This window comes from Dipodomys merriami, unplaced genomic scaffold (assembly GCF_024711535.1).
Source record: "Dipodomys merriami isolate MVZ:Mamm:240054 unplaced genomic scaffold, mDipMer1.0.p SCAF_22, whole genome shotgun sequence".
NCBI lineage: Eukaryota > Metazoa > Chordata > Mammalia > Rodentia > Heteromyidae > Dipodomys > Dipodomys merriami.
Window position 1 is genome coordinate 9,203,234 of NW_027203604.1, and position 17,996 is coordinate 9,221,229.

General features: G+C 45.5%; 1 protein-coding gene across 11 annotated transcripts in view; it reads left to right on the forward strand.

Moving 5' to 3' along the window:
* The window catches only part of Wnk2 (WNK lysine deficient protein kinase 2), a 118,359-nt gene extending 100,580 nt beyond the window's left edge, over nt 1-17,779 (forward strand). For 7 of the 11 annotated variants that reach the window (XM_070033295.1, XM_070033302.1, XM_070033305.1 and 4 more), the window contains 4 exons: nt 5,645-5,689; nt 7,274-7,512; nt 14,197-14,308; nt 17,577-17,779. In XM_070033295.1, the coding sequence (XP_069889396.1) occupies nt 5,645-5,689; nt 7,274-7,512; nt 14,197-14,308; nt 17,577-17,602 (422 nt within the window). In that variant the 3' untranslated portion in view covers nt 17,603-17,779. Of the gene's footprint in view, nt 1-5,644; nt 5,690-7,273; nt 7,513-14,196; nt 14,309-17,563 lie in introns of all 11 variants that reach the window. The other 4 variants (XM_070033303.1, XM_070033306.1, XM_070033297.1 and 1 more) reach the window with 3 other exon arrangements.
* Nucleotides 17,780-17,996: the final 217 nt, after the last annotated feature.

Sequence of the window (17,996 nt, forward strand, 5' to 3'; positions counted from 1 at the left end):
CTCCCCAGACCCTTCTGGCACCATGCAGGAAGGTCCTGCTTCCTCTGTGATCTCTTCACACCCTTTGCTTACTCCAACTCCAAAAGATGACACTTAACACTTGCCTCCTGCGGCAATTCCTTTGAAACCTACATCCTGCCTGGTCCCTTGTTCTCTCCCACCCAGCTGGAGCACCCTGCTTGGTGTGTTTTCCTCTGACCCCATGTGACCTCTCAGAAATGAAGTCAATGAGCAACTCCTCAAACCTCTACCAAATCACAACCACCCAACCGCCCACTTCCTGCCTTCCTCAGATACTCTGGGCTGTGTGCACCAGTACCCAGGAGTGCACACCTGCTTGAGGCCGCCCACCATTGTGCATTTTGTTTTTAACCCTCCCAACAATTGGCAAATGAATCAAAAGCTGTGGATTTTTAGAGGGTTTTTTAGTTTTAGGGGTTGTTTTATTTTTTGCCTTTTTAAAGGAAAACTAGAGCTTTTTGACAGTTGGATTGGAGATGCTGGTTTGGGGCATGTGACTTTTTGCTTGTACAATAAAGATACATTGTCCTTGTGGGTACCCAGAGGCCATGTCTTTAGTAGGTGACCATTGCCATTCCCTGCTCTCCTCATCAGAGGCCCACATGCGTCATCAGTCTCCAGGCAAGGCCAGTCAAGGGCACAAGGCCACGTGAAAATGCGGAGGACTTCTCAGTGGTTTCTAATCTGTTTAATAGTCTGTTTCATTGGGGCCACAGTGATGTCTGATTGTGGTGCATCTGTGTGGCTTCTGGCCAGTTGCTGAGTTGAAGATGGGAAAAGGTTAGAAGGACTGCCTCTGTGCATCCCTCATCTTTGCAGCAGGCCAACCCTGTCCCTGTCCTCCAGCCTCATTGTGGCCTCTGCTTGCCAAATGACTCCCTTGCTGTCCCTGGTGTGCATGCAGCTCATTGCTGGAGTTCGTTACCAGGGATAAGAGCACCTGGGTATCAGGGTGTCTTCCATCCTCAGAAAGGCTGGTCATAGGAACCCGAGCAGAATACATGGTGACTTTCCCATGGCACCTGGATCAAGTAGTTCACCAACCAACCATAGCTCAATTATGTCTGAGATCGGCACTGTTCCTCTACCCAATATTGTGCTTTTAGAGTTTTTGGTTGTTTTACTCTGAATTATTAGTCCAAGATTTCAAAAAAAAATAAATAATTAAAATCCAGAAGAAAGGAATATCTATGTAGACTTGGCTGGGTGGCTTTGAATGTGGTGTGTGCCACTACCAGGACCTTGCAAACTCTGTGGATTTGTGATTTCACAGCCCCATCCCTTTTGGGCCAGGGTTGGCTGTGTTCAGGTAATACTGTAACACCTCTTCCCCATTCTCTCAAGTGGCTCTTCTGGTAGAGGTCAGGTAGGCATCTGCTCCGGTACCACTTGCTGTATAGTTCATAAATAGGAAAATGATGGCCCAGCTACCAGGTTAGCTCCAGGCCACTTCTCCAGTCCCAACACACACACACACACACACACACACACACACACACACACACGGAATTTCCCAACACACACACACACACACACACACGGAATTTATCCAGAAAGGCTCTCCTGTCCTATATGCCCATAGTGTCTGGCCTTTAGGGTCTAGGCTTCTTAATGAGCTATCCCTTCATCTTCTGGTTCCTGAGTAAACTGCAGGAGAGACCCCCCAGAGAAAGCAGCACTTAGAGGTCTATGAGGACTGAGTCAAGGGTTGGCCCAGTGGCAGTTGACCAAATGCCTGGGAAGATGCTGGCTTATATTCACTAATGCATAGCTGTGGGGTGTAAGGTTGGAAGTGATGGGACAAAGCAACTTGGTAAAGCCTAGAGAAAGTCTTAGTTCATAATCTTGGTATACGGCACCTCCATCTCATGGAAGACAGCTCGAGAAAAAAGATGCCTTAATTTTTTTTTTGTTTTTATTTTTTGGTGCCAGGCCTCAGGCTTAAACTTAGGGCCTAGGCACTGTTCCTGAGTGTTTGTGCTCAAGACTGGTACTTTATCATTTGAGCCACAGCTCTACTTCAGGCTTTTTGGTGGTTAACCAAAGATAAGTCTCACAGACTTTACTACCCAGGCTGGCTTTGAACTGCGGCGATCCTCAGTTTTCAGTATCCTGAGTAGCTGGGATTACTGACTTGAGCAACTGGCACCTGACTTTACATTGTTTTGATGTACAGAAAGATCTGGGCCTCCATGAAGTTAGAGAAGGGAAAATGGCCCCAGGCAGGGCAGGTTGTAGCCCTGTCTGGAGTTAGAGCAGCAAGTGGCTCTAGAGGTAGGACTAAGCCCCAGAGGAGGGACCAGGGATAGATAGCTCCCCAGGGAGTGAGGACTCTATATATTAGAACCCTACCTCCAGTTTGAGCGAGGCCCCTGGCTCAGATTCACATCTGGCTTCTCGTGTACAAGCCTCTCTTTATGGGAGGCAGAGAAGACAACCTAAAGTCAGTGCCCACAGAGATGAGATGTATAGGTACAGAACCTGAGACAGAATCTAGTGGTTCTGTTGGTCAAAAGCTATGGCCATAGTCCACTGAGCTGCTGCCTCTGTTTTCCCCACTGAACAGGAAGGCATGGACACCTTCCAGGCCTTGCTCTGCACACAGGATGCAGTAGGTTATATTGTCCCTTGTCACTGTTCCTTAGCTATATCAGGTCTGGAACAGGGACTTGTATCCCTCTTGGCCTTCTCCTACCTTGGAATATTCTCTCTCCCTGGGAGACACTGGGAGTCCAACAAGGCCCCCAGCAGAGGACATGAGGAAAGGAGCCTCCACCCACAATGCCATCTAGCCCCCACCCTCTTGGTGCTACCCACACCAAGGGCCAGTGTGACTCACCACCAAGGGCTGCCAGAGCAGACATGTGGGCTCTAGAGCCATGTAAAAATGTCTCCATACCACCTTGGGCAGAACCAAGGTTCATCCTCATTTCTCCATTAATACTTTGTGGACAGTTCGTGGCTATCTTTTCAGCTTGAGGAGGTGGTTGCTCAATATACAAAGAGCCCGTAGGATGTTTGGCCTTGGATGGCAGAACAGGGAGCCAGTGCTGCTGTTGGGCAGTGCTGACCCATCAGAGATTCTGAGGGAGGGGGAGAGGGGAGAACGAGGAAGAGCTGCTTGGACCAGCTAGAGGGGACTAGGCCTGAGCTGCTTCACATCGGGGCTGACCCTGCAGGTCCGTGTCTGTGTGAATGATGATGTGCCTGATGTTCTTGTGAACATTATCAATATTTGAACACTGAGATATAAAAGGCAAATGTGAAGAAGTGCTTCAGGCCTGACCTACTTTTTAGGCCATCTGTCCTTGTCAGTCATCCGAGACTTCAAATCTATCAGGCTTTAGACATCCACCTTGCCACTAGGGAAGGGTTTGAACGGTGGTGGGTGCTGGTGCTGTGGATAGAGCAAGCTGCCAATGCAAGAGCAGCATCTGGTTTGGGCCAGAGTACAACCCCAGGTAGAGCAGGGTAGGGGCCTCACCCCCACTGCAGGGACAGACCAGCACTCCAGGAGACCAGGGTGAGCCTGCTTAAAATCAAAGGAGGAGCTTCTCCTCTGGGTGGTCTTGTCCACTGCCATTGTTTCCCTGGGTGAGAGGAGCCCATGGATGTCCATCGTGACAGTGTCAAGTGGTGGCAGCTTGTCTGACAGATGCTCCCTGGTGGACATGTGAAGAGCAGGACCCAGGCCAGGTCAGAGATGCAGTAGGACGTGGATTGGGAGAGATCAAAGATGCACAGGGCTATCCAGCGCATGCTCCCTGCCAAGAGGCAGCTGCTCTCTAAGGGTAGCACTAGTGCTATCCAAAAGCAGCATGAAATTAGTGTCAAGGGATCTGTTCTGAGTGGTATAGAGGAACTGTATGGGCTCTGGTCAACTGAGGCTGGAGTCCAGAAAGGCCATAGAGGGTAGAACTATCTGTCTACATCTAACATGGCCATGTGGGTCAGGACTGTGTTATGGACACTTGGTTCCTGAGTTCAGGAAGGGCAGTGGCACCTGGCTCATCTGGTATTTTATCTAATATGACAATAGCCAAGCAAGAGCTATGCAGCACAAGTACTGGACACACTGAGAGTTTACTGACAGGTATGATGGCCCTTTTATAAAGCACCTGCTGTAGGTGAGTACTCTAGCTTGACAGTGTCCTTCCATCTTTGTGCCATCTTTATGTAGTTATTGTGGCCCAGATGGAGCTTCAGACCCACACAAAATGGCATAAACATGGCTTCTCTCCCCATGTCCCTTCTCTCCAAGCCCAGGCTGCAGCCTCACATGGAAAACAACCCTTTTGACTCTTAACAATGGATCAGAGAGGGCCCTGCCTTCCACAGAGGTCTGTCAGATTTCTCCTGCTCACCTCCTTTCTGTGTCTCCAACCAAAGATCTCACTTTTCCCCACTGTATGCTTAGAGCTCACACTGAGCAAACTGATAATAAGTCAAGACCATTGAAGCAGAGTTTCTGGTTGCAAGATACACAGCCTGAAGCTGAGCTCAGACCAGAAAGCCAGCCCAGTGTCCGTCCTCTGTCCCCCAAAGCAAGAAGCAAATTGGAAAGCAGAAATGGCTAGGTTTTTCCAGGTCTCTGGTTTCTGAGTCTCATGGATCAGTGCTGCACAAGTACCTCTTCCTGGGGAACAGGTATCGGGGCAGAGGTAGAGTGTTTGGCCAATGCGGGTCTATGGACTACAGTTCGGTCCCTCCCAAGTAATGTGGCTTTGCCGAGTGACCTTGGGGAAATCTGAGCTCCTCTTTGCCAGTTCCAGTTCTCTGGGAGGACAAAGGATAAACTGGAATGGTAGCAAATCCTAGCTTAGCTCTTAGTCCAGCCCCTGTCCCTACCATCTAGGCCCTGCAGATATCAGATTCAATGGGTTACCTGCCTGATTTTCCCAAACCATCTCTGGACAGTGAACATGGGTCCACTGACATGGTAGTTCAATGATGAAGGCTTGTCCTTCCCCTAGGAAAAGGAACTATTACAAGAGAGGCAGCATGGTCTCCCAAAATCAGTCAGCCCTGAGATCAACCCTCCTATTACCCAATTTGCTGCCTGTCTGACCTCATTTAAGGCAGACATCTAGGATCCAGAATTGGCCTCAAACCTACAAAAACAATGTATCTTTTTGCACTAAGAGAACTTCCTGGCCTCAGAGGCCTGCCAGCCCAGGTTATACCCAACTCTATTTACGGGGGAGGGGAAAGCTTGGCTAACATTTAGTGGGTTTTCATGCCTCAACCAGTGGAACTCCCAAAAGCTGGGCTTTTAAAAGCCCCACAGTGTGCCTTGCTTTTTTTTTTTTTCCTTCTTCTTCCCTGCTTTTCTTTTTTCTTTCTCTTTTTCTGGAATATGCTTCTAGAGACAAAACACTTTTCCCTGAAGCTTGGGGGGCTTACCCTGGCACCTCTGCCTCCTCAGCAAAGCCGTGGGGCCTGCACACTAACTCTGGGGACGCTGCCCAGTTACCCCAGGCCAAATCGGCCTTCCTCTCCGAACTGCTGCCTGTGTCTGTCCCTCCCTGCACACTGATGACTTTTGCTTAAGTGTGGTAGTGTGAACGGTGTGTGCTGTTCTGCCTAACCCTGTGGTCTTGTGTCGTTTGTTTTTCCCTTACAGGGTCAGCCCTGAAGCGTCTCTGCCTAGGCAAAGAACACAGCAGTAGTAATTATCTGGGTTTTTTACCCCCTTTGCCCCCTCTCATCGCATGGGCTTTATTGTGGCTAGTGCGCATCAGGGCCTCCTGTGGCCGGGCAGCGTGGCCTGCTCTGTGCCCACCCTGCCGGGCTCTGCTTTGCTTCTGCCTGGTGGGACAGCTGCCCTTGGCTTCCCTTTGTGTCTCCATGGCTCCTAGAGTTTGTGCGGTCTCACCCGTTCACATCTAACAGGATTGCCCTTCTCTGGAATGTCCACAAATTCCCATTCATTAATTGGCTCCTTTTCCAAAATCATAGGCGTCAGTATTTCCTTGAAGTGCTAAAGATGAGTGCTTTCCCCGAGGAGAGATACCAGGACCGAATGGGTATTAGTCTACCTGGGCCACTTACCCTCCCTCCCTCTCCTCTCTCTCTCTCTCTCTCTCTCTCTCTCTCTCTCTCTCTCTCTCTCTCCCTCTCTCTCTTTCTGTATCTCTCTTTCTCTCTCTCTTTCTCTCTCTCTCTCTCTCGCTTTCCCTCCTTCTTTCTCTTCACTCCTCTTTTTCTCCCATCTTTTTCTTTCCTCTTTTTTTTAATTTCTTTTCTGGGCTAAAAATTACATGTAGAAATAGCTCTTTGTTTGTAAAAATCTCATCACTAATCTTTAATTGTTTGTGTCTGTGCTCTGTCATTGCTACCCACTAAAGTTCACTACATTTTGGAACAGCTTGTTTGAAGAGATGGTCATTAGCTGGGGTTATTTTTTAATTACTGTTCTTTTTATCAGTGAAGAAAAATTTTAATTGGCCTATTCAAAATTGTCAGCCAGAACTTATGTGTCTACAGGGTGGAGGGATGGGGATTCAGTTATAAAATTTACAAGTCATCTGTTGGCCATTAAAAATTAAAGATGAAAGAGATTGGATTGAAGAACCAAGCACTCTAGTTATCAGAGCAGCTCCCAGCAAACCTTCCTCCCTCCCCACCCATGCCCTAGATTGTGGTACCTTTTATTGATACCTTCCCCAAATACTCCAATAAGAAAACATGCCATTTCTTGGTTTTGAGTTCCAAACAACCAAGATAAGTAAATTCACAGAACTGTTAATATCAGTACAGCCTGTCCAGGAGAGGGGGTGCAGGCTGTGGCCTCTGTACATTGCATACTCTGCAAGGTATCCTAGCATCTTCGCAACATGCTGAGGATGCAGAGGTCAGAGAAAGATGGAGGAATCTGACCCTATTCCCTGGGACGCCACCTCTCATGTGTGTCCAGCTGTGTCAGGAGTCTCCCACACTCACACGTGAGTCTGGTGGGATGGGCGGCAGTGGGGAGCGTGGATTTTTAACAAGGGATAGCCCCTAGCCTGGCTTATGATATGGGTGACAACCACCTGACATAGCTCAGTCTTTCTCTGCCCATGTAGTGTTCTACGATGTCTAAAACTGGGCTGTAAAGCCCCTCGATCCAGACCGCCTCTTGAAGCAAGGTGTTGCCTGGCCAAAGTGAGGCCCTTGTCTCGGCCATCACATAAGAATAACTGCAGCCAGCCCACCAGTGGTGCTGAGCGAATGTGTGGCATCACCAATCCTGGTCTATGTGACTCCCCAGGGTCCTCCACCAGCAGCCTGGCCCCAGGCCCCGAGCCTGGTCCCCAGTCCACCCTGCACGTCCAGGCACAGGTGAACAACAGCAACAACAAGAAAGGTACCTTCACCGATGACCTGCATAAGCTGGTGGATGAGTGGACAACCAAGACGGTGGGGGCAGCCCAGCTGAAGCCAACACTCAACCAGCTGAAGCAGACACAGAAGCTGCATGACATGGAGGTTCCTGGCGAGACTCGGGCTGTGAGTACAGGGCGGACACCAGCCTCCTCCCGGGGACAGGATGGCGGGTGTGGTGGCAATGGAGCCTTGTTAGAATCCTGCATGCCACATGCAGATTGTCCTAAGCCCTGTGTGTCCATAGTCTGAGTTCATCTTTACCACAGCCCACCTTCCTGTTTCAAGTAGCTGTGCCATTTTATATTCCTACCAGCAGCACATGAGGTCTCAGTTTCCCTAAATCTTCAGCAACACTAGTTATCCTCTGAGTTTTTGACAGTGGCCTGTCTTGTGAAGTGTGAGGTGGTATCCTGTGGTTTTGATTTGCATTCCCTTAATAATTAGTGATATGGAGTATCTTTTCAGGTGCTTATTTGTCCACTTGCCTATTTTCTTTAGAGAAATGTCTGTTTATGACCTTTGCCCATTTTTGAGTCAGGTTGATTTGTTGTTGTTGTTGTTGTTTGTCAGTCATAGAGCTTGAACTCAGGGCCTGGGTACTGTCCCTGAGCTTTTTCACTCAAGGCTAGTGCTCTACTACTTTAAGCCACAGCACTACTTCCTGTTTTCTGGTGATTAATTGGAGATAAATGTCTCACAGACTTTCTTGCACAGCCTGGCTTTGAACGGTGATCCTCAGATTTTAGCTTCCTGAGTGGCTAGGATTACAGGTGTGAACCACTGGTGCCCAATAGGTTTTTGTTGTTGCTGCTGAGTTTTAGAAATTCTCTGTATATTCAGGACATTAATCCCTTGTGAAATAGATGATTTGAAAATATTTCTTACATTGTATCAGTTGCCTTTTTACTTTGTTGATAGTGCTCTTTAATGAATAAAGGTATTAATTTTGTCTTTTTAGCTTTTGTTGCCTGCACCTTTGGTGGCATATCCAAGAAATAACTACCAAGACAAATTTTATGAAGTTTTTCCCTTTAATGTTTTCTTCTAGGAGTTCCATAATTTCAACGTGTGTGTGTGTGCATATATGTGTACACCAGTCCTGGGGCTTGAACTCAGGACCTGGGAGCTGTCCCTGAACTCTTTTGCTCATGGATAGTACTCTACCACTTGAACCACAACTTCACTTCTGGCTTTTTGGTGGTTAATTGGAGTCAGGTCTTATGGACTTTCCTGTCCAGGCTGGCTTTGAACCTTGAGATCTCAGATCTCAGACTCTTGAACAGACATGAGCTCCTGTATCTGCTCAATTTATCTTTTATATTAGGATCTTCAGTCGACTTTGAGTTAATTTTTGGATATATATTATTAGATAAAGATCAAACTTCATTCCTTCATATGTGGATATCCAGTTCCCCAGTCCCACTTGTTAAAAAGGTGATCCTGCAGGGCAGTGATGGCTCAAGCTGTAATCCTAGCTATTCAAGAGGCTGATACCTGAAGATCAAGGTTCGAGCCAGCCACATCATGAAAGTCCCTGAGAATCTCATCTCCAGTTAACCACCAAAAGGGAAAAAAAGAAAGCCAAAAGTGGAGCTGTGGCTCAGGTAGTAGAGTGCTAGCCTTGAGCAAAAAAGCCCAAAGTTACCACTCATACCCTGAGTTCAAGCCACAGGACTGGCACAAAAATAAACAACAACCCCCCTAAAAAAAAAAATCCGTTCTTTCCTCCATTGAGTGTGATTGGGACAGGGGAATGTGGCTCAGTGGTAGAGAGAATGCATAAGGCCCTGGGCTCAATCCTCAGCACCATGAAGAAAATAAAAATTCATTTGACCACACATATAAAGGTACTTCTGGGCTGCCTCCTCTCTCATTGGTCCATCTATCTGCTTTTATACCAGTTCTACATTATTTCAATTTTTGTATCTTTGTAGTAAATTTTGAGGTTAGAAAGTATGGGGTTTTTCCCTTTTTAAAAGTTTGAAGCACCTTGTGGATATTTGTATGTTTGATTTGTATAATTTTTTTCCTGTTTCTGAACCAAAAGGTTATTGAGATTTTGACACAGAATTGCATTGAACCTATAGCTTATTTCATGTAGTGTTTTTATATTTTAAGAATAGTTAGCGGGGTGCCAGTGGCTCATGCCTGTAATCCTAGATACTCAGAAGGCTGAGATCTGAGGATCACGGTTCAAAGCCAGCCCGAGCAGGAAAGTTCGTGAGACTCTTATCTCCAATAAACCACTAGAAAAACTGGAAGTGGCACTGTAGCTCAAGCGGTGGAGCGCTCACCTTGAGCTGAAGAGCACAGGGACAGCGCCCAAGCCCAGAGTTCAAGCCCCACGACTGACAAAAAAAAAAAAAAGAATAGTTAGATGTTTTTGTTTTGGGTAGTCCTGGGATTTGAGTTCAGGGTGTCAGGCTTGCTAGGCAGCCATGCCTCCAGCCCTTTTTGTTTTAGTTATTTTTCACATCGGATCTCATTTTGGGCCAGTCTAGATCACAGTCCTCCTAATTATTCCTCCCTCATAGCTAATATGATAGGTACATCCTATATTATGCCCAGTTATTTTTGTTCAGATGGAGTCTAAGGAACTTCTTGCTCAGGCTAGCCTAAGACTAATCCTCTTGGATCTCCACCTTTTGACTAACTGGGATTACAGGTGTAAGCCAACATAACTGACTTAACCATACCTGACTTATCTTCCAGTTCTTGACCATGAGACTTTTTTCAACTTATTTATATCTTCTTTAATTTCTTAAACTTCATTTCTTTTTTGTCGAAAATATTCCATTGTATGGACATAATGTCCATCTATTCATTAAATGATGGGCACTTGATTTAGTTCCACCTTCCAGCTATTGTGAATATGCTGCTATGAACATCAGTAAAATATCTGTTTGAAGCCCTACTACTTTCAACTCTGAAGTTTGAACTCAAGGCCTTGATTTGCCAGTATGGTACTCTACCATTTGAGCAACTCCTTCAGCCCTGTTTTATACTGGTTATTTTTGAGATAGGGTTGTGTGAACTACTATGCCTGAGCTAGCCTTATATGTTTATCTTTCCACTCAGTCTCCTGAGTAGTCCTGCTTTTAGTTCTTTTGGGTATACATACAGGAGTGGAACTTCAGGCAAGACCATATAATGCTACATTCAACTTTTTTGAGAAATTGCCATTCTGTTTTCCATAGCAGGCATATAATTTTGCATTACCAAAGGCAGTGAACATGTACAAAAGCATCAAAAGAGCCAGGTACCTATGGCTTATGCCTGTAATCCTAGCTACCTCAAGAGGCTGAGATCTGAGGATCACATTTAAAAGCCAGACTAGGCAGGAAAGCCTGTGAAACTCTTACCTCCAATTAACCACCAAAAAGCCAGAAATGGAGCTGTGACTCAAATGTTAGCATGCTAGCCTGGAGCAAAAAAGCTCAGAGTACATCACCTTTATAATAACAATATAAAAAAATGTTTAAAGCTCAGGGACTGTGCCCAGTGCCTGAGTTCAAGCTCCCAGACCAGAACACAACAAACAGAGAGAGAGACAGAGACAGAGACAGAGAGAGACAGAATCAAAAGGAATCAATTGATTCCTAGGAATCAATTTAAGTAGAAGTTGAAGGCCTATGTACTGATTAAAGCACTGCCAAAAGAAATTTTTTTATTGTGAAAATACTGTACAGAGGGGTTACAATTACATGGGCAAGATAATGAGTACATTTCTTATCAAGCATTGTAGCCTCCTCCTTTGTTTCCCCTTCCCATCCCTTCCCATCCTCCCACTACCCCCCCCCCCAAAGAAAATTTTTAAAGAACTAAATAAACAGAAGGATATCCACATTCATGAACTGGAAGGCAATATTGTCAAAACATTGTACCAACCAAAGTAACTTAAAAATCAATACAATTGCCACAAGGACACCAATTTTTCTTCCTTCTCATCAATGCGCAATGCTCCCTTTAATTAAAAAAAAAATCTTAATGGTTGTATTTTATTGGCTGTTCATATACCTATCTTCTTTGGAGAAATGTCCATTCAAGTTTTTTGCTCATTTTTAAAATTTAGCTTGCTGAGTTTGCTTTGGAAAGTTATAGAGATTCTTTATAGTGGCCATTAACTCCTCTATGATCTGGAAATGATGTCATTTAGTAGGCTCTCTTGCTTTTTTTTTTTTTTTTTCTTTTTTTTTTTGTCTGAAACCGGGACTCAAACTCTGTATCTGACATTCTATACTCATTGGCCAGTTCTCTACCTCCTGAGCCATGCCTCCAACCCCCCCCCCTTGTACTTCTTGATTGTACCCTTTGATACTCAAAGTTTTTAAAAATAAAAATGTAGGGGCTGGGAAGGTGGTTCAGTGGTAGAGTGCTTGCCTTGCATGCATGAGGCACTGGGTTCGATTCCTCAGCATCACATAAGCAGAAAAAGCCAGAAGTGGCACTGTGGCTCAAATGGTAGAGTGCTAGCCTTGAGCTGGGGAGCTGAGGGACAGGGCCCAGGCCCAGAGTTCAGGCCCCACAACCAAAAAAAAAAAAGTATATAATCTGTCCTATCTGTTTCCCATGTTTGCCTATACTTTTTGTGTTACATCCATAAAATCATTTCCAAATGTACATTTAGATCTTCTGTCTAGCTTGAATTATCCTTTATGTATGATTTAAGGTAAAGATCCAGCTTCATTCTTGACCATAAACAATTTTTTCTAGTTTTCTCAGCAGAATTTGTTGAAAAGACTGTTCTTTACCCCACTGAAAGGCCTTCACATCTTTGTTAAAAATCAATTGGCCATGTAATATAAAAGCTTGAGATTCACTGTTTCATTTGTCTACATGCATATCCTTTTGCCAATATCTTACTGCTTTGATTCCTGTAGTTTTCATGTACATTTTAAAATCAGGAAGTGTGAATCCTCTAACCCTATTCTTCCTTTTCTAAATTTTTTCCCTATTTAGAGCCCCTTGAGAATCCATATGACTTTTCAGACCCTTTTTTAAAATTACATTTGTTTCTTGAAAAAACTGCTACTGAAATTTGGTTAGGGATTACATTAATCTTAAGATTATTTTGGGTGCCATAGACATTTTAACAATAAATCTTTAACAAGTCTTCAAGTCTGTTAATATTGATGATTGTCTTGTTTTTCCTTGTCTTGAATTTCTTTTGGCAATGTCATTATTGTTGGTTGTGGCAATACTAGGATTTGAATTTGGGACCCTGTACTTGCTTGGCAAATGATCTATCACTTGGGCTCTACCCCCAGCCCTGATTTGTCAATATTTTATAGTTTTCAGTAAACAAATAGTTCCTTAGTTAAACTTATTCCTAGACATTTTGACTTTTTTATGCTATTTTAAAGGCAATTGATTCCTTAATTTCCTGTTTCAGCAATGAACACATTGCTAACGTGCAGAAAGGCAGCTGAGTTTTCATGTTGATTTCTGTATCCTGCAGTTTCCCCTGATTAGCTTCCACAGTGGTTTTGTGCACTTCTTAAGGTTAACTATATCGTCTTTGATCAGAGATATGTACCTCTTTCCTTTCCAATTTGGATGCCTTCCTTCTCTTGCTTTTTCTTGCCTAATCACTCTGGCTGGACCTCCAATACTGTGTTGAATAGAACTGATGAAAATAAGTATCCTTCTCCTGTTTTCGATCCTAGAGGAAACATTTAAATCTTTTGCCATTAACCATGATGGTTGGCATGGATTTTTCACACCTGACTTTTATTTATCATTTTGTAAAGTTTTCTTATATTCCTAATTTATTGGTTTTGTTAAATGTTTATTTTTCTGCATCATTGAGATGATCACTTATTTTCTTCTTTCATTCTGTTAATGTCTGTTATATTGATGGGTTTTCACATATTGAACTGTAAAGGAAAACCATTGAAAACACAAGTTGGCATTTAGAAAAGATAAAACTGACCAAGTTTTAACTACCAAGTTAAGTATCTTAGATAAAATGGAAAAATTCCTAGAAATACAAACTCTTGCATTCCTGAAATAGATCTCACCCGGTCATTGTGCATAATCTTTCTAATCTGCTCCTGAATTCAGTTTGCAAATCTTGATAGTGTTTCTCTTTGAAACCCTTTGATAGTTTTTCCCTGCCTGGAGTCTACCTGAATTCCTGGAATATGTAATCATGTCTTTTTGAAATTTGGTAATTTTCTGGCCATTATATCTTCCAATATTATTTTTTATATGTGTGTTGGTGCCAGTATTAGGGCTTGAACTCAAGGTCTATGTGCTGTCCCTTAGCTTTTTCACACTAGTGCTCTACCACTTAAGTCACACCTCTACTTGCAGTGTTTTGGTGTTTAATTGGAGATAAGAGTCTCACAAACTTTCATGCCTGGGCTAGTTTCAAACCTTGATCCTTAGATGTCAGCCTCCTGAGTAGCTAGGATTAACAGGTGTGAACCAGTGGGTGCCCAGCTCAGTATTTTTCTCCCTAAATCCCCCTTTCTCTCTTTTCCTTATATGACCTCCATAATATATTCATCAATCCACTCAGTGGAGCACACTTCAGACCCCTTAGGCACTGTTCACCTGTCTGCATTCTCTTTCTGTTCCTCAAACTTGATCATTTCAATTGTACTATCTCAAGTTTTCTGGCTCAAAGTGGCCCAACAGTAGCTTTAGTGAAGGAAAACATGAAGGTGATGCTTTCCAGCCCCACGTTTATCCTCCTGGTGGGTTGAGAGACCACTTCTTCCTAAGGATGGAGAAACTTTGGGGATTCGAAGGGCAGCTTATTGCAGCCCCTTGTACCTTTTTCTTCTTCTCTGTATCTCATAGATGACTACATCTCGAGCAGGAGTGGGAATGCCATGTCTGACCCCAGTGCCTGGCCCTCTGTCCACCTCAGCCATTCCTGGAGCCACCCCTGCCCTGCCTGTGCCCACACCAGGTATTGTCCACTCCAGCCTCCCAGCTCCCTCCATTTCACTACCTCTAGGTCAGTTCAGAGGTCTGCTTCCAGCTCCAGTGTCCTAGAGGCCCTGAGCAGCCCAGAGGAGTATGCCTGGGGGTTGGATTAGCCAACCTCACACAGGTACCTAGGTTGCCAATGTTTATGAGGCCACCTGTCATCAGCACAGTGGGGCCTGGGCTGCACATCGCCTAGTCCTCTGCCCTCCCCCATGTGGGCACATGGTCCAGCCACCAGGGGGAGCATTGAGCAGCAAGACACTTCTCTGCTGCTTCAGACCCTGTGTTCTCTCTTAGGTCTGCTCCATTTGTTTACACATGCAGCCTTCACACCCACTGCCTGTTCTTGAGTTGAAGGTTAGAAGCGTGCAGAAGTATAATGACATCACTCTGCAGAAGTACAGTATCTTGAATTCCAGATATTCTGTTCCCTGGTGGAAAAAAAGACATGTTTTTTGTTTTTTGTTTTTTTTTTAATCATTTATCCCAAAAGATCTGTTTCATTTGCAGTGGATTCATGAGGAGATGTATGTCTCTCCATATAAAGTTGAAGAGATATTGAATGTTTTATAGATCTTAAGCTGAAGCCTGATCTTTAGTTTTCTATTGTAAACATTATTTAAAAGTGAAAATTGAGGGCTGGGAAGGTGGCTCAGTGGTAGAGCACTTGCCTTGCATGCATGAGGCCCTGGGTTCGATTCCCCAGCACCACATAAGCAAAAAGGAAAAAAGCCGGAAGTGGCACTGTGGCTCAAGTGGTAGAGTGCTAGCCTTGAGCTGAAGAGCTGAGGGACAGTGCCCAGGCCCAGAGTTCAGGCCCACAACTGGACCCCTCCCCCCCCAAAAAAAGTGAAAATTGATGTGCTCAGAGGTGGCTCAGCGGTAGAGTGCTGGCCTTGCATGCATGAGGCCCTGGGTTCCATTCCTCAGCACCACATAAGCAGAAAAAGCCGGGAGTGGCGCTGTGGCTCATGTGATAGAGCACTAGCCTTGAGCTGAAGAGCTGAAGGACAGCGCCAGGCCCAGAGTTCAGGCTCCATGGCCAACCAAAAAAAAAAAAAAAGTGAAAATTGAAAGCTGGGTACTGGTACTCAGGAGGCTGAGATCTGAGAATCATAGTTCAAAGCTGGTCCAGGCAGGAAAGTTCATGCAACTCTTAACTAATCACAGAAAAATCCAGAAGTGGCACTGTGGCTTAAGTGGTAAAGTACTAGCCTTGAGTTAAAGGAGCTCAAGGACAGTGCCCAGGCTCTACATTCAAACATGGGGAAGAGCAGCAGGGATTAAATCAAAGACCTTGGTTGATTAATGAGTTACAAGAGCTAGGTGAGCCCAGCTTTTAATACTCAATGGAACAAGGTCTCCCTGGGCTTGTTTATGACCAAGAAGGACAGGTGACAGGCCAAAGGGGGACATTTGCAGAAGTTGATCTCCCAGTAAGGAACATCCACAGCTTTTTTGGAGCCTGTCACAAATGCCAAGTAAGCAAATGCTTGGGTAGCTGGCAAGCGATTGTGAGCCGTAACAGGGATGGGTACCACTTCTCAGCTCAGGGGTCCCACTTCACTTATTTTTCCACAATTTTTACAGAAGCCTATGATCTGTCTACCCCAACTTATAAATCTCTCCAGACCACCCTAAGGCTAACCTGAAGGGACAATCTTTCCAGAAATGTCCATGGACACAGCCCAGATGGACACAAAATGACCCAGGTAGAGATGAAAGCTCCATGGACAGATAATCTGTATCCCCTCTGGCAGGCAGACTGCCTGAGGCTGCCCCAGCAGGAATTACCCAGTTCTGCAGCTAAATTATTTTGGTTTCAACATACTATTCCATCATTTGAGTTAAGATTGAATTTTCTAGAGGACTCTGCAGAATCTACTGCCTGGATACAATACTGCAATCAGAGATTTAGGTTCTGTGTTTGTGAAAAACATGTGGGCCTGTGTCTTTATGAAGTGTAGCTCACTCTCTCCCTTTTCCCCACACCTAAGATGAAGCTAGTGGCAGGGGATCCTGCAGAGACTATATTTGTGAGGGAGAAAAAAAATTAAATTTTTCTTGCTTCAAAACACTGTAAAACAACATCTTTTTCTTACCCTATGTTCACTGGTGAGTCTTGTAGAAGGCAGATGCAGTAGACCTGTCCCAGGCTCTATATTAAGCCTAAAGCCATACTGCCTCCATCCTGGAGCTGTGGGGGTTGTGGGACCAGGACCCAGGCCTCTGATGATGCCACTTGATCCACAGCACTCCACCTACCAGCTGTGGCCTGCGGCCCTAGGACACCGAGCCCGGCTGGCCCTAACTCAGACTAGGCTGTTGTTTGGGCAGTGACTCTGCACTTGTTCCTTTTAGAAGTGCAGGTGGAGGGGGTGAGTTTCCTGCTCAAGTAAACTGCATCTCCAGTGCATCCCTATTGGCACTGGCTCCCAGAGAGCCTAGCTTAGAGGACTCCCTGTGGCTCCTGGGCCTCCCTTTTCCCTCCTGGTGGGCTGAGCTCAGGCCAGGAAAGGGGCTCCCCTTTCAAGCTCTTGAGCTTATTGAAAGGAAGATTGGTCGCTAGGGGCACCATGGGTCACATGCAGTGCACTGGTCTTTCTGATTGTCAGAAGGAAGAGGACCTCCCTGTGTGGTCCCAGGCAGACCCCCCACACACACTGATGGTCTCATCCACATGCATCATGGGTCTGACCCTGATCCTGGGCACCAGGAGGTCTGATGCATCTCTGGGCTTTCCAACTAGGACTGGCCACCTCTTGTTTGAGAACAGTCTTGGTTCATTGCAGTTCCAGGCTTCATACCTCTCTGCTCAGGGGTGACAAGGTGACAAGGGTCACCTGTCCCAGAGGCAGCAATGACCTTGCAGCTAAATTTTGATGCTTTGTCTTACCACTGACCCTGGGCAGAGGCAGGGGAAGTTCTCTCCAGTGCTTCAAAGAGCCAGAGGGTAGCTTCCTCCCAGATGTCCTAGCTGAGCAGGAGCTGGGCATCCCTCTCTGAGTTTGGCCATTCTGAGTGCCTGTATGGTTATAGATGTCATGTACTCTGCTCAGGACAAGGCTCAGCAACAGGGCATGGTCATGATGGTCAGGCTGGCCAAGCTCCAGCCTTGATCTCCACCTCCTGGGAAAGTAGACCAGATGCTTAGACAGGGCCACGTGTAAGAGCATCAGGGGCCAGCTTCTAGTGAGAAATTGGTGCTCCAGAGGCCCGTAATGAGCTCTGGCAGTTTTGTTTTCTAGATCCTGAGAGTGAGAAACCTGATTGACCCGGCCCAGATGCCAGGCCCGCATCACATCGTCCCAGCGGAGAAGTGACAGACCTTCAGGGCTGGCCCACTGCTCTAGTCCAGTTCACGCTGTTTTGTAACCACTTTCTAAGCATTTTTTATTCACAATTGGAAACACAAATGTAATGCAAGAATAAAAAAATATTTTGGGGGAGAAAGGACTGTGGTTTTTTGGATTTTGTTTTTTTTTCAAACTTTCTCCTCTCTGATCCTCCAGGTGATGTGAATGTGAAGGAGGGGGGGGTAAGGGCATTCCCAGAAGCCTGTACACACAGGAAAGACTGTTCTATTTAGGACCAGGCTGGAAGCTCATCTCCAAGCACCCCCATCCCAGGCACAGATTTGAGGTTCCCTTTGCTGACATGATTCCATG